General features: G+C 36.6%; 1 protein-coding gene across 2 annotated transcripts in view; it reads right to left on the bottom strand.

Annotated features, from left to right (window-relative positions):
• The window catches only part of AGPS (alkylglycerone phosphate synthase), a 157678-nt gene that overhangs the window by 70098 nt on the left and 70521 nt on the right, over nucleotides 1–17059 (bottom strand). For both annotated transcript variants that reach the window (XM_054478101.2, XM_054478102.2), the window contains exons 9-10: nucleotides 11702–11827; nucleotides 5197–5305 (exon numbers count right to left, since the gene is read on the bottom strand). In XM_054478101.2, the coding sequence (XP_054334076.2) occupies nucleotides 5197–5305; nucleotides 11702–11827 (235 nt within the window). The remainder of the gene's footprint in view (nucleotides 1–5196; nucleotides 5306–11701; nucleotides 11828–17059) is intronic.

The following is a 17059-nucleotide window of genomic DNA, read 5'->3' as shown; positions in this document are numbered from 1 at the left end:
GCATCAAAAGGCCCATTTATGTAGAGTTTTAATGTATTTATTGATTCTTTTGTTCTGGGAATATTATGTCAATAGAGTAATATACAACTACTTAAATTATTTATTAATTATATGTATGTTATGCCAGTACTTTATATTCACTTTATATAATTGTTTCCAAATAACTCCATGGCAATGTGACATCAGAGATGCTTGTAAGTCATTCACTTTCCATTCTGCTTAAAAAAAAAATAGTGTCAATAAACTTACGAATTTTCTGTTTTGTAATTTTCAAATATGTTTGTTCTCAAAGAAAACTGAAGGCTTCAAATGCTATTTGATACAAAATGCAAGTATCTGCTTGAAGTAACTCTCATAATTTGAAAATATATTCTCAGGACTTAAGGATTAAGAACAGCAGGCATTTGATTATGAATCTTTTCTCTCCCTCTATTTTCTTCAACTCCCCAAAATATAAAAATCAACAAGGAAAACAAAGCCACACAGGACCTAGATCTTCAGCATACAAGGAAACAATAAACACTGCAACTTTCAAATTACCTCTAAGTAGAGATAAAAAGAAAAAATTCCAACAGATTTCCTGTAGCCTTCCAGCTGCTATAAGCTTATAAGGATGAAAAGTACATAAAAGGAGTCTTCTTAAAAGACTACACACAAAAAAGTAGAGAGTAACAGAGGAACTGGACGAAGTACAGCCAAAATTACTCCCAGAAAACAACAGTGCAATAATAATGCCAAAATATTATACAGGACTTGGTAGTCCATAGCCCTAGCTATGGGAAGAAGTTTGAAAATGGAAGGAACCAGAAATGGCTGCCTTGGAGAAGCAAGATGTGTACACGTGTACACACGTAAAAGTATGTGGACTCCTTGCAGACAAGCCAGTAAAGAGAAAGAATAAAGTAATAAAGAGAAATTAAAGACCCTATAGAAATGAAAGAGAAAGAAGACATGCCAATTCTTCCTTCACTAAAAACACCACCATTTATAAACAAATAGCATAGCAGAGGGTAGAAGTGTCAGGAAAGAACACTCTCAAAATAGGAGCCCTTTCCAAGTAAAAAATAGGACTAGAAAAAGGCAGATCAGATCTCTAAACAAAACAACTACAAAAGTCAGAAAACGCCAATAAAAACATTACTATTGGTGAAAAGTCTCCACCCTAAAACCAGCCACGATCCTGAAGAAAGCTGTAACACAACATGAATTAAATATCGTCAATCAAGCAACAGGGATATGAAAAAATACCTTGAATCAGAAATACAAACAAACAAACAAAAATCAACAACAAGAAATGAAACAAGAGCTGACTAACCTGAGGAAAGAAACAGAACCAAAAAAAGGCACTTTTAGTAAAGGCTATGTTATAAACTACCCAAAGGAGAATACAAAATAGATTCAAATAAAACTTAATACAGGGCATTGAAAAAAAAAACCCAGAAAAATAATCAAGAGAATGAAAATTAAGAAGTCAGAGAAAAAGGGTCAGAGAAAAAGTGACTGAAATGGAAAACTAGCAAAGAAAGTCAAATATATGTATAATCAATGTCCCTGAGGATGAAAACTGAAACAATGAAAAAAAAAAAACCCTAATATTTAACACTACAATCCAAAAAAAAACTTTACAGAAATAAAAGGAGACCTGAATCTACAAATAGAAAGGGTCCACTCGGTACTGAAGCAAAATAACCCAGGACTATCAACTCTAAGTTGCAAAAGTATTAGACTTTAGCAATAAAGAAAAAAAATCCTCAAGGCCTCCAGGCAAAAAGAGAAAATTAGCCTACTAAGAAAATTAAACAGGTATCATATTTCTTTAAAATAATATATAAAACAAAGTAACAGTGGAAACAGCATTTTAAAGAAACTTAAAGAAATTAATGACCAAAAGGTATATTCACTCAAGCTGTCTTTCAAGTATCACAGCCACAGAAAACCAATTTGCAACATTCCAGAACTCTGGGGATATATAAATGTGCCTTTCCTGAGGAAACTACCAAAGGATGATCTTCATTTAAGCAAAGAATAACTAGTGAAACTTTACAAAAGAACTGACATTGAGTATTTCATCTCTTTAATTGTAGACAAAGACTAAAAAAAGGGTGAGTCATGGGTTAAAAAACAAAAATGTACTTTGTTTTTCAAATAAAAAAGCAAATCCATATATCATATATAGAAACAGAATGGAAAGCATTTCAAATGCTTGAATATTTATTACATTTTTCATTATACCGATCATGTTATAGCATCTAAAATAGGAGAAAGCTACTTGTTGAAAAAAATCATTATGAAAAATTCATAACACAAAACAAGACAAACACATTAAACTTAATATGCTTAATCACATATAGAACTTAGTTGGATGGAGAAAATAGGTTTTTGGATAGTAATACTTTCAAGGTTGTCATCAAATGATTTGACTGAAGTAAAAGAAATTTTTTTAAAGCTCAAGAAAAGTTTATGATTCACATTTAAGGCAGGAAGTTATTACACAGGTAGGTCAAAATAGCAGATAAAATACATTTTACATAAGAATATGATTTCATATAAATTTACTATTTCAATCATGCTGTCTCCTGGCCTATATTAAAATAACTCTATATTCACAAACTGAAATGGGGATTAGGGACCATAGATTGTAAAGATCACTGATATCAAAATAATAAGCAGCTACAATAGTATTTACTACACTAAATTGTTCAGCATAATCTCACTTAATCCTTATAACACACTTATGAAGATGAATAATTTTATTATTCCCATTTTATGGCTGAGGACATTGGGCACTGAAAATTATCTAACTTATACAAAGTCATGGAAATATAAGTAGTAGAATCAGGATGGAAATCCAGATCTGATAGTCTTCATGGTTCATGCTCTTTTATCAGTATGCTATGTTGCATGTACTTTGTAATAAAATCTCATTTAACTATAGTAATTTAGTCTCATAAATTTTAAATAAACCATATCTCTTTTTATATTTCTTTCTTTTCTTTTTTCTTTTTCTTTTTTTTTTTTTTTGAGACAAAGTCTCACTCCATCACCCAGGCTGGAGTGTAGTAGCATAATCTAGGCTCACTGCAGTCTGTAATCTCTGCCTCCCGGGTTCAAGCGATTCTCATGCTTCAGCCTCCTGAGTAGCTGGGATTACAGGCATGCACCACCACACCCGACTAATTTTTGTATTTTTAGTAGAGATGGGGTTTCAACATGTTGGTCAGGCTGGTCTTGAACACCTGACCTCAAGTGATCCACCCGCCTCAGCCTTGCAAAGTGCTGGGATTACAGGTGTGAGCCACCACGCCCAACCCAATCTCTTATAGTTCTTTGCTTACTTTACTATAATAAGTTTGTCCCTTCCTTAAATTCATACAGTTGGTGACTACCTAAGGAGGTAGCCCAGTCTTTTAGATAAAAGTTCAAACCAATTTAAAAGGCACGAAAAGACCAAATTATCTCTCGAACTACCCTGTAGCCCTTACCATTCTGCTCCTAGACCTGCTGCCTGTTCTACTCCACAATTAAACCTTACATTCCCGTCATACTGAAAAACCAGCAGCCTCGTAATGAGGCAGACATGGCCCTTTCTCATTTCTAAGACCACCAACATCATGATCATTCTGCAGGGCAACTCCCCTCTTCTGTCTTCCCTCAACTTGACCTGGAATTATTTTCTTCTTATCGACCTCAAAGACCACTTTCAGTATGGCCTCTCTGGGGAAGCCTTTGTAAGCACCTATCAACTTCATCTTGTTTATATTTCTTCTGCATTTTACTTGATCATGTAATTTGTCACGCTGTTGTATAATTGTCTGTTATTATCTGTCTCAAATGCCCCAGCATAATATCTAGCAACTAGAATTTTTAAAAGGCTAACTGATGGGAGAAAAAAAAGTATAATGTGGCTATTTGAAAAAAAATTATTTATATTTACGGAGTTGACTCCAATTATGTAAATATCAATAACGTAATGAAAAATTATGAGTTTTAATAGCTATTTTCGTTATTCAACTTGACTTCTGATGGCAAAAAGTTACATTCCTCTAATTTGTAGATGATGCATTAGTATAAGAAGTCCCATAATAATATTAAGTAACTACCTTATTTTAAATGAATTTAACATTATTTTTCTTATTACAAATATAGTTTTGTTTTTTCATAGAAGAGTATGCTGATCAGAAAAGGAATAAACTGAGTAAACTGGTGAGATATCTTGACAAAGGTCTGTCATTGGTTACCATGAAAAACATCTAAGCAGTACTACTGGTCATCAGCCAAACAATTGATCTCTACCACATCACTAAGAAACATAGTTTATTATACTTTCCCTCTTTGATGTTACTGTCAAAGAATAGAATTTATGCCTAACATCTTAGTTTATCGTACCTGCTCTTTTATTCACAAATATAGCTAAATGTTACAGAAATATATCTTCTGCAGCTTGGACCACTTTCTGAAGTGAATAATGAGCTCCTCTGTTAATCTAGGAACACTTGTTTATTTTAATTTATTTCTCTGAATTTAAGGAATGTCTTTCTCCCACCCTAAAAATTGAAAAATAAGCCCATGTTTACTTTATCCATACAATTCACCATGCCTACATAATTATTATGTCCTTTCCAGATCTGCACAGGACTTAAATGTTTTAGATGAGATGAACTACATTCAAATCTACCCAGCATTAAGTAACCAAGCAAATGATACTATTTGTGTAGTGAAAAATTAAAAGACCAACAAAAGTTTAAAATATATGTGAACCAGAATTTTAAATTCCACTTCTAATAGTAATTAACTTTATAAAATACATAATTATAGAAAGCCAAGACAATAAGATAATGCTTTACCAATCCTTTCCCCCAATAATTCTGACAAGATTTAAGAATACTATAATACAAAATGTCAAAATAAACCATTTTAAATCCTAATGACCACTTTTCCTGAAATTCATTAAAAATTCTAAAATAAAAATTAAAAGATCAAGCTGTCTCTAGAAACATAAAAAAGCAAAATGTAAGAGGAAGTTTAATCAGATGTTCTCATAATAAAACTTTATAGTCTTAAAATAATAAAAATTTAAAAAATTCCTTAAACATATAAAACATGTCTTTCAAAGATCTGATGTCACAATATAAAGATTTTCACAAAACTGCATGACTAACCTGTATTTTTTCTTAATAAATTTACAGTTATATTTACCTTCAGATCCCATGATGAAGTGATGGATATCAGGGCCTGTTGACATACGAGGTCCTTGACAGCTTTTTTCTATTATACCTCTAGGTGTTACCATTTTTATATGAACCACCTGTTTAATACAATACACGATGTAAATTCTAGACATCTGTTAGTGAATGTGTGTCTATGTACAGACATTTATATATATTTATGTAAAACCTACTATTGAAGTATTGGGTTAAGTAATAAATTGTGATGCTTTTAAGAATTCTAGTATCTTTTAGTAATTTTTAGACTAAAGTTAAATTTGTATATAACCTTAAAAGAGGGAAAAACCATTCTAAGATTGTACATCTCTTGATTTAAAGTGGTTTAAGTATATTTATTATCTTAAGAACAACAGAATAACACATTTATTTAAACCAAATTTAGGGTTATCCATATGGCACAGAACTAATGGACTCTAAAACTAAGCAATAATCATAACCTTTATGAAGCATATTATTCATCTCAGGCACTGCTCTAGACACTTAGAATTCTAAGAAAAAAATTATTCTCTCTTTATCCCCACCTTCAATCCCACTTAGTAGAAAACAGTGAAAAGAATTAAATATTAATTATGATCAAGTCAAACTGGGATGAAGCAGTAGAAACAATGACTGAATTTAAGAAAAGAAAGAGATGTGTGACTCATCATACAAATAAGAAAGTAAGTATACTGGTCAAGGAGGATCACTCTAAAAATAGTTCTTGAGATCTGAATCAGAAGTGGTTAGGTAAAAATCCAAAATATTTTTAGAATAAATTTTGGACAGATAAATAACAACAGTCTATTTATTATTGAAGGAAATGAGCAGAGAACATCAATAAGCAATTCACAAAATACAAAATAACAATTGCCAATGAGGACCCTTTAAAAGTTTAAGTTCACTAGCAATTAACAAAATACAAAAACATAAATAAAACGTCCAGTAAAATACAAAGATTCTCATGGTGTTAGTGAGAATGTCAATTGGTACAAAATTTTCATAGGGCAATTTGGCTGTAAGGATCCAAAGTCTAAAATGTATAAACTTCTTGATCCAACAAATCAACTAAAGGAGCTTACCCAAAGAAAATGATTAAAGATGTATACCAAAGAAATTTTAAAAAGAATATTTTTCCTTTATTTTCTGTAATTTTGAAATCAAGAATAATTTAAATGTTCATTAAGAGGGAGTTAAATAAACCATGCATTCTCAATAAAAGAATTATATAACTCTTTAAAAATGATGGTGCAAACCTGTTCATTTACATGTTAATATATTGATGACATAATTTAAAGAGTAGATGAAACACATATGGTCCTCCTTTTTATATTAAAAACTAGATATATTCATGTGCTTATTGTATGCCTAGAAACGGTTCTAGAAGTGATGGCACCAGCAGCCCATCTGGAGTGGCTGCTGCAAAGACATCGGCTGCAGTGGGGGTGGCATGACCAGGGCTGTGCACTCCATGGAGCCAAAGGGAGCTGGAAACAGGTGGAAGCCCCACCCCCTTCCTAGTTGGCAGAGCAAAAGCCGCACACTCCTGAGTGCAGCTGCGGCAGCCCAGCTGTGGCCCTGGACCCAGGCATCCCTGTGCTCTTGGGGGCCAGAAGCATGCAGGAATCCCACCCTCCTGGACACAGCTGCAGCCACCCAGCTGCGGCTGCAGACCCAGGCATCTCTACACTCTTGGGGGCCTGGGAAGCCCCCGGCCCCTGCAGGCTCGGAAGTGCCTCCTTCCACCGCCTGGCTTCTCCCCATTCCGGCACCTGCTCCAATCTTGGAGAAAAGTTGAGGCTGAGCCTGCGCGCTGTTGCAACCCAGCCGGGTGTGCGCATGCTCAGGGCAGTGCTGACATGCCAGCCCCCTGCTGCCTTAGCCCCCTCCGGACTTTGGGCACCAATGAGCACAGAAGGGAGGATAAGTGCGGGCTGAGGGCAGCTTGGCACTGGCCTGCAGGAGGCCCTTAGCACGAACAGCCTGGGCATCTGGGCACCATAAACAGCGGCAGGAGGCAGACAGGCTCCTAGGCAGAAATGGGCGGTCCCCGGTGAAACCCCACCTTCAAGCCAGGGGGGGCCTGAAGCCTGGGGGCTGGGCTGCCAGTTCCATGGACTGGAGTGGGAACTTATGATGCTTTTTCCAGGATTGCCCATAACCACCCATGGAGCAATCAGCACACACTTCCTCCCCTCTGAACCCCATAAAAACCCAGGACTCAGCCAGAATTAGGCAGATGCCAGGATGACCTGTCTGCAGAAAGGAGCTACCCACTGTGGATCTCCTTTCTGCTGAGAGCTGACACTCATCAGGATGCCCTGCCTATGGAGAGGAGCTACCCACTGTGTGTCTCCTCTCTCCTGAGGGCTAAACACTCATCAGGACATCCTGCCTGTGGAGAGGAACTACCCACTGTGGGCTCTCTGCTGAGAGCTGGATGCTCATCAGGATGGCCTACCTGCGGAAAGGAGCTACCCAATACGGGTCTCCTCTGAGCTGTTTTGTCACTCAATAAAGCACTCCTTCACCTTGCTCACCCTCCACTTGTCCGCATACCTCATTCTTCCTGGATGTGGGACAAAAACTCAGGACCCGCCAAACGGCAGAGCTGAAAGGGCTGTAACACAAACAGGGCTGAAACACACCCCTTGTTCGCCCCATGGAGGGCAATGAGAGGGAAAGAGAGGAAAGAGAAGGAGAGAAGAGCTGTGGCCCTTCAAGGAGCCCAGACCTAGGAGTTCCCTGAGCCAGGGCTATGGCTCACTCTTTGGGGCTCTGCAGTCCCTGGCATCTCCAAGCTTCCAGGCACCACCACATTCCCTGGTGCCACCAATGGAAGCTGCTTGCAGTATGCCTGGTCCAGCAGCAGCCTTGTAGGGAGCTGATGCCTGGAGCTGCCTGTCCTGCCACAGCTGGCATGCCTGGCTGTGTGCTGTGGCCAGACTCCATACTCACTCATTCACACACTCCTCACTGCTCTGTTCCTGGCTCGCCGTTGGCAAGCATGGGATCCAGACCAGTAGCGTAAGCCAAGCACAGACTGCCAGGCCGAGTGGGCTGAACAAGCCCAGTGGGCCCAGGCAAAACTTGGGCAAAGGTGCCGCCAGCCAGAGGTTTCTGGCTAAAAAAGTGACACCCCAAGAATCCCATGACAGAAGGAGGAATATGAAGATGTTAAAAGTGTTCAAAATGATATGTATTTAATATACACAGGACACTTAAAAAAAAAATAGGGTCTTGCTTTGTCACCCAGGCTGGAGTGCAGTGGTGGGATGATAGCTCACTGTAACTTCAAACTCCTGGGCTCAAGCAATTATCCCACTCCAGCCTCCTGAGTAGCTAGAACTACAAGCATGTGCTACCATGCCCAGCTAATTTTTTAATTTTTTGTAGAGATGACGTCTTGCTCTGCTGCCCAGGCTGGTCTCCAACTCCTGGCCTCAAGCCTTGTCCTCTCAAAGTGCTGGGATTACAGGTGTGAACTACCATGCCCAGCTACAGCATACATTTTTTATACTTCTGTAATGAATATTTTTAAATAAAAAATGTTTCTAATTGCTTGAATTGTCTATTCACAATTATAATTTTAAAAGAAGCATTTTCTTCAGAAAATTCTTCAAAATGAAATGCTCACTGCATCATACTTTACTTTCTTTTGTGAAGATCCAGAATTTTTAGTTTGGTTTTGTCACTACAGAGTTCAATGTTTTTCCTTCTAACAGTGCTTCATAACTGAAGAATGTAGCAAGGCTCCTTTCATAGAAGCAGTGGATTACCGCTAATAGCGATGAGCTTCAGCTCTGTAACACTAGCACAAGAAAGTGTAATCAGATATGCTCAGGAAATCCGTTAGTGAAGAGACATTCACTAAATTAAGAAGTATTTGAGATGGACTATAGTTGGAATTCCTTAAAATGACCTTGAAAACAAGTGGGAACCAGAATTTAAGATGAAAAGTATATCCCATTGTATACAGACTTCTGACTCTTCAGATGTTAAAACTTTTAAATTTTTAAAAAATTTGGACTAAACAACTATCTTCAACTTTTTTCAAACAGTTAAATAAGCTATGAGCATCATTACTTACTGTGCTTTAATTAAATATGCACTAATGTTAAGAAATATATTAGCACATTCTTTAATTTTTTCATGGGTTCCATTGTAGCCACATGTATTAAAAGAATATCAACTTTGGAAAAATTTTCACAAAAGCAAACAATATAAATTAAGACAGCTTCAGAGGATACTATATATTGCAGAGTTAAAAATTTAAGTTAAAAATAAAATGTGCTGGCTGGGCAAGGTGGCTCATGCCTGTAATTCCAGCACTTTGGGAGGCCGAGGTGGGAAGATTACCTCAGGTCAGGAGTTCGAGACCAGCCTGGCCAACATGGAGAAACCCTATCTCTACTAAAAATACAAAATCAGCTGGGCATGGTGGCGCATGCCTGTAATCCGAGCTACTCTGGAGGCTGAGGCAGGAGAATAGCTTGAACCCGGGAGGTGGAGGTTGCGGTGAGCTGAGATTGTGCCACTACACCCCAGCCTGGGCAACAAGAGCGAAATTCTGTCTCAAAAACAAACAAACAAAAATAAAATAAAATGTGCTAAGTAATTATTAATGCAAATAATTACACTAGGATGTACACTTATAATTTGTATCCCTTAAATATCTCCAAAAAATGATTAAAATAAATTACATGATTTCGCAGTGCTAAATGTAGCTGTTTACCAAATATTTGCTTAACTCTGATAAAGTCCTTAATAATCCAATAGCAAAAGGATCAAATTTTCTCCCCAAAACTGAATTTAGATTATTTTAATTGCAAAAAGAAAAATATGCTTTTCTAAATGCCTTGAATAAAGAAAAATAAATAGGATAATGAAAATATTTTAAAAGTATTCACAATATAGACAAAAGTTTTTAATTCCTCGGTGTTAACTATAAAGAACCAATATATTTTATTAAAGATTTAATATTCCTATCAACAAAGATATTGATGAAAATGTGGAAACTTTAGATTTCAAAAGCAAAGCTAAATAGCTCCAGAAATAATGTTGGGAACATCACTTTAATAGTCTCAAATTAAAGTTCTTTTAAACTACTATGAAAATATTGACGATAAGGAAACAACATTTATGAAGCACCTACTACACACCAGAGATTTTGAGTTTTCATTTTATGTCCTTTACTCCTCACAATAATTCTATGCAGCAAATATCATTATTCTGTTTTACAGAAGAGGAAACTGAAGTTTAGAAAGGTAAACCAATTTGTACAAATTCACACAACTAATCACTGAAAAAGCAACAAATGATACCTAATCCCTAACTAGGGTGCCCAGAGTTATATACTATTATTATACTAACTCCCAGCAAAGGGGCACCATATCAGCTACAAAAAGCAGCGTGCACATAAAACATGACAGGTCTTACCACTACTTGGTAGAACAATATCAATCAGCCTCTTTAATTCTATACAGGAAAAATTATTTTCAGAAAAATGCAAAATCTCCTAAGGAAACAGAGTAGCAAAAATGAAATCATCTAAGTAAATGGACTAAAATCACGGTAGAGTTGAAGACTTCATTTCCACGAGGCTTGTAAAATAATATTTGTATACAGACATCCCTCAGTATCCCCATAGAACTGGTTCTAGGACCTTTGAGGATACCAAAATCCATGGTACTCAAGTCCCTTACATAAAACAGCACAGTATTTGCATAAAACCTATGCACATCCTCTCACATGCTTTAAATCATTTTAGAATATTTGTGAATAATACAATGTAAATACTATGTAAATTGTTGTTCTACTATATTTTTTGTATTATTTTCCTTGTAGTATTGTTATTTTTTTTTCCAAATATTTTTGACTGCATTTGGTTGAATTTGTGGATACGAAACCAGTGGATATAGAGAGCTGACCGTATTTTATGAGCTGGATACTGTGAAACATCTACAAAGCTTAAAATGTAGTCACCTGAAAAGGGGCATCCTTAAATAATGACCACAGTTGTGTTTTGATTAACTTTCTACTATACATGTCCAATGTTATTATAGTCAAAAGGAGTATATTTATGGGAGGGGGGAATCTACCATCCAACTCTTTTTTTTTTTTTTTTTGAGAGAGTCTCGTTCTGTCGCCCAGGCTGGAGTGCAGTGGCACAATTTCGGCTCACTGCAAGCTCTGCCTCCCAGGTTCATGCCATTCTCCTGCCTCAGCCTCCCGAGTAGCTGGGACTACAGGAGCCCGCCACTACACCAGACTAATTTTTTTTTGTATTTTTAGTAGAGACAGGGTTTCACTATGTTAGTCAGGATGGTCTCGATCTCCTGACCTCATGATCCGCCCGCCTCGGTCTCCCAAAGTACTGAGATTACAGGCGTCAGCCACCGCGCCCGGCCCCAATTCTTAATTTTTAAAGGCTTCTAATCATTTTATAATAATATCTATATACTAATCAATTATTACATAATAACTAGAAAAATAGTTACCAGGTCCTCGATATTGCCATAGATATTCTTCTTCATGCCTGAGGCCCGAGTAGATACCCATCCTCCTACAGTACTGAACTCCAGAGAATCTGGTTCATGACCTGTACAATAACCACTTTCTTTAAGCTGAAAAACAAAAATTTAACATTTTACAGTGAAAAGGGTCCCATTACTTACAGCACTCAACACACTAACTCCTCCTACTTTAAAATTTCCACGTCATTGATATTTGAATTTATTAATTCCTACATAGCAAAAAAAAAAAAAAAAAAGATACTTTTATCACACTAGTCCTAAAATTTTTTTTAAACTTTTGCCTAGTGGAAAATGTTACAAGATTAAAAAATGTAGGCCAAAAGAAGTTCTATTTTTCACAGGTTCACCAGATAATCATACTCCTTACATCCTTTTGTTTTAAGGCCAGCTGTCCTTCCTCACTCTTTTTTCTACAAAGAGATAATTTAAATATTTATGGAGATCAGATTATGCTTAAATAACTGCCAACTTTACCTAAACACTTTCAATAAATAAAGCACTTAATCTCTTGTTCTCTCTACACTAATGTAATATGCAGCAGGCCTGCAGAAAATCCGAGCAAATTGCCTGTACTTAATTCTCTCAAGGAGTCATGTGTTTTAATGTACAGGCATCTGGCTAGGTTTCCTGCATGTAATAATGTCATTTATTTGTGATGCAGATCGTGCATTACTGTACATTAAAGTCACTTGTTTCTCATTTTTCTACATTATCTTGTCTTTGCCATCTGCACAGCACCTGAGATTGAACAGATGCCCTTTACTGCAACACCACCAAAGCCATTCCAATGAAATCATTTTAAAGACTCAGCCATCTCTTCTCAAACGGTACAGACACCACCATCTGCATACCTGCTGTCTGCTACACTCAAGCCCATCAATCTGTGTTGACCATTTTGATAGTCACCCAGTTAAGCAACTGTTCTATTTTTCAAGTAAGCCACGCAGATATGTAGAATATGTCAGCCACGTCTGTATATTTGTATTTAAGTATGATGTGAAAGTTGTAATCCAAAATATGAAAGCCTATTAAGTTAAATATAATTTGTTAGATTTTGCGTATCAGCAATACAAATTCTCTATCTATTCTAATTTTGCTGCTAGGAAAACAAGATTTTAAAAGACATCAACTGTTATATAATAAAAGTTTTTCCACTAAATATTCAATATATTATTTAGTTTTAAGAGGTTAATATCCATCTATAAAAAAGAAGCTTAAATAAATGGCTGAAGAGGTTAAAATGAAGATTATGACTGTTACATTATATTTTTTCCCTAACTCCATCTCCAAACAAAATACTATGAATTATTTTCTCTTAAAACACTACTGTTACTCAACTTTTTTTTAAAACATAACCTTTTACTCAATTTTATGAAATTGGGAAAAGAAGAAAAGACATTCATAGAGCCCTAAGATGTATCAGGTACTGAAAAGAGAGGTTTCACATACTGTCATGACAAAACAAACTTTGACATTATACAGAAGCAAATCATTAAGTACACACTTTAACTATTTCTTTTTTTTTTTTTTAAGTGTGTTAATTCATTTAATCTGCTCAACAACCCTATGAAGCTGCCACTATTATTATTCCTATTTTCACAGATGGGAAACAGTTAAATCACTTGTTTTAACTGATAGTTCCCCAAGTGGTACCTCTTACTTGCATTTTTTTTTTATCATTATACTTTAAGTTCTGGGATACATGTGCAGAACGTGCAGTTTTGTTACATAGGTATACACATGCCACGGTGGTTTGCTGCACCCATCAATCCATCATCTACATGAGGTATTTCTCCTAATGTTATCCCTCCCCTAGCCTCCCACCCCGCCCCAGGCCCCAGTGTGTGATGTTCCTCTCCCTGTATCCATGTGTACTCATTGTTCAACTCCCACTTATGAGTGAGAACATGCGGTGTTTCGTTTTCTGATCTTGTGATGGTTTGCTGAGAATGATGGTTTCCAGCTTTATCCATGTCCCTGCAAAGGACATGAACTCATCCTTTTTTATGGCTGCATAGTATTCCATGGTGTATATGTGCCACATTTTCTTAATCCAGTCTATCATTGATGGACATTCGGGTTGGTTCCAAGTCTTTGCTATTGTGAATAGTGCTGCAATAAACATACATGTGCATGTGTCTTTATCGTAGGCTGATTTATAATCCTTTGGGTATATACCCAGTAATGGGATTGCTGGGTCAAATGGTATTTCTAGTCCTAGATCCTTGAGAAATTGCCACACTGTCTTCCACAATGGTTGAACTAATTTACACTCCCACCAACAGCATAAGAGCATTCCTATTTTTCCACAACCTCTCCAGCATATGTTGTTTCTTGATTTTTTAATGATTGCTATTCTAACTGGCATGAAATGGTATCTCGTTGTGGTTTTGATTTGCATTTTGCTAATGACCAGTGATGATGAGCATTTTTTCATATGTCTGTTGGCTGCATAAATGTCTTCTTTTGAGAAGTGTCTGTTCATATCCTTTACCCATGTTTTGATGGGGTTGTTTTTTTCTTGTAAATTTGTTTATGTTCTTTGTAGATTCTGGATATTAACCCTTTGTCAGATGGAGAGATTGCAAAAATTTTCTCCCATTCTGTAGGTTGCCTGTTCACTCTGATGACAGTTTCTTTTGCTGTGCAGCAGCTCTTTAGGTTAATTAAATCCCATTTGTCAATTTGGCTTTTGTTGCCACTGCTTTTGGTTTTTTAGACATGAAGTCTTTGCCCATGCCTATGTCCTGAATGGCATCGCCCAGGTTTTCTTCTAGGATTTTTATGGTCCTAGGTCTTGCATTTAAGTCTTTGATCCATCTTGAGTTGATTTTTGTATAAGGTGTAAGGAACGGGTCCAGTTTCAGTTTTCTGCATATGGCTAGCCAGTTTTCCCAACACCATTGATTAAATAGGGAATCTTTCCCCCATTGCTTGTATCAGGTTTGTCAAAGATCAGATGTAGATTGTGTGGTGTTATTTCTGAGGCCTCCGTTCTTTTCCATTGGTCTATATATCTGTTTTGGTACCAGTATCATGCTGTTTGGGTTACTGTGGCCTTGTAGTATAGTTTGAAGTCAGGTGGCATGATGCCTCCAGCTTTGTTCTTCTTGCCCAGGATTGACTTAGCTACATGGGCTCTTTTTTTGTTCCATATGAAGTTTAAAGTAGTTTTTTCCAATTCTGTGAAGAAAGTAAGTGGTAGCTTGATGGGAATAGCATTGCATCTACAAATTACTTTGGGCAGTATGGCCATTTTCATGATATTGATTCTTCCTATCCATGAGCATGGAATGTTTTTCCATTTGTTTGTGTTCTCTCTTATTTCCTTGAGCAGCAGTTTGTAGTTCTCCTTGAAGAGGTCCTTCACATCCCTTGTAAGTTGGATTCCTAGGTATTTTATTCTCTTAGTAGCAATTGTGAATAGGAGTTCACTCATGATTTGGCTCTCTGTTATTGGTGTATAGGAATGCTTGTGATTTTTGCACAATTGATTTTGTATCCTGAGACTTTGTTGAAGTTGCTTATCAGCTTAAGGAGATTTTGGGCTGAGACGATGGGGTTTTTTAAATATACAATCATGTCATCTGCAAACAGAGACAATTTGACTTCCTCTCTTCCTATCTGAATACCCTTTATTTCTTTCTCTTGCCTGATTGCCCTGGCCAGAACTTCCAATACCATGTTGAATAGGAGTGGTGAGAGAGGACATCCTTGTCTTGTGCTAGTTTTCAAAGAGAATGCTTCCAGCTTTTGCCCACTCAGTATGATATTGGCTGTGGGTTTGTCATAAATAGCTCTTAATATTTTGAGATACGTTCCATCGATACCTAGTTTATTGAGAGTTTTTAGCATGAAGGGGTGTTGAATTTTATTGAAGGCCTTTTCTGCATCTATTGAGATTATCATGTGGTTTTTGTCCTTGGTTCTGTTTATGTGATGGATTACATTGATTGATTTGCGTATGTTGAACCAGCCTTGCATCCCAGGTATGAAGCCAACTTGCTTGTGGTGGATAAGCTTTTTGATGTGCTGCTGGATTCGTTCGGTTTGCCAGTATTTTATTAAGGATTTTCGCATCAATGTTCATCAGGGATATTAGCCTGAAATTTTCTTTTTTTGTTGTGTCTCTGCCAGGTTTTGATATCAGGATGATGCTGGCCTCATAAAATGAGTTAGGGAGGAGTCTCTCTTTTTCTATTGTTTGGGATAGTTTCAGAAGGAATGCTACCAGCTCCTCTTTGTATCTCTGGTAGAATTCAGCTGTGAATCCATCTAGTCCTGTACTTTTTTTGGTTGGTAGGCTATTAATTACTGCCTCAATTTCAGGACTTCTTATTGGTTTATTGAGGGATTCGACTTCTTCCTGGCTTAGACTTGGGAGGGTGTATGTGTCCAGGAATTTATCCATTTCTTCTAGATTTTCTAGTTTATTTGTGTAGAGGCATTTATAGTATTCTCTGATGGTAGTTTGTATTTCTGTGGGATCAGTGGTGATATCCCCTGTATCTTTTTTTATTGCATCTATTTGATTCTTCTCTCTTTTCTTCTTTATTAGTCTGGCTAGCTGTCTATTTTGTTGATATTTTCAAAAAACAGCTCCTGGATTCATTGATTTGTTGAAGGGTTTCTTGTGTCTCTATCTCCTTCAGTTCTGCTCTGATCTTAGTTATTTCATGTCTTCTGCTAGTGTTTGAATTTGCTGTTGCTTCTCTAGTTCTTTTAATTTTGATGTTAGGGTGTCAATTTTAGAACCTTACTGCTTTCTCTTGTGGGCATTTAGTGCTATAAATTTCCCTCTACACACTGCTTTAAATGTGTCCCAGAGATTCTGGTACGTTGTGTCTTCATTCTCACTGGTTTCAAAGAACATCTTTATTTCTGCCTTCATTTCGTTATTTACCCAGTAGTCATTCAAGAGCAGGTTGTTCAGTTTTCAAGCAGTTGTGTGGTTTTGAGTGAGTTTCTTATTCCTGAGTTCTAATTTGATTGCACTGTGGTCTGAGAGATTGTTTGTTATGATTTCTGTTCTTTTGCATTTGCTGAGGAGTGTTTTACTTCCAATTACGTGGTCAATTTTAGAATAAGTGCGATGAGGTGCTGAGAAGAATACATATTCTGTTGATTTGGGGTGGAGAGTTCTGTAGATGTCTATTAGGTCCGCTTGGTCCAGAGCTGAGTTCAAGTCCCGAATATCCTTGTTAATTTTCTGTCTCGTTGATCTGTCTAGTATTGACAGTGTGGTGTTACACTTTATTTCTATCAGTATATCCAATATTATATATACGATTAATTTGTTTCTTTTGTCTGGTAGATTACTTC

This window comes from Pongo pygmaeus, chromosome 11 (genome assembly GCF_028885625.2).
Source record: "Pongo pygmaeus isolate AG05252 chromosome 11, NHGRI_mPonPyg2-v2.0_pri, whole genome shotgun sequence".
NCBI classification, from domain to species: domain Eukaryota; kingdom Metazoa; phylum Chordata; class Mammalia; order Primates; family Hominidae; genus Pongo; species Pongo pygmaeus.
Note: the sequence above shows the minus strand (reverse complement) of the source record. Positions and strands in the feature narration are given on the sequence as shown.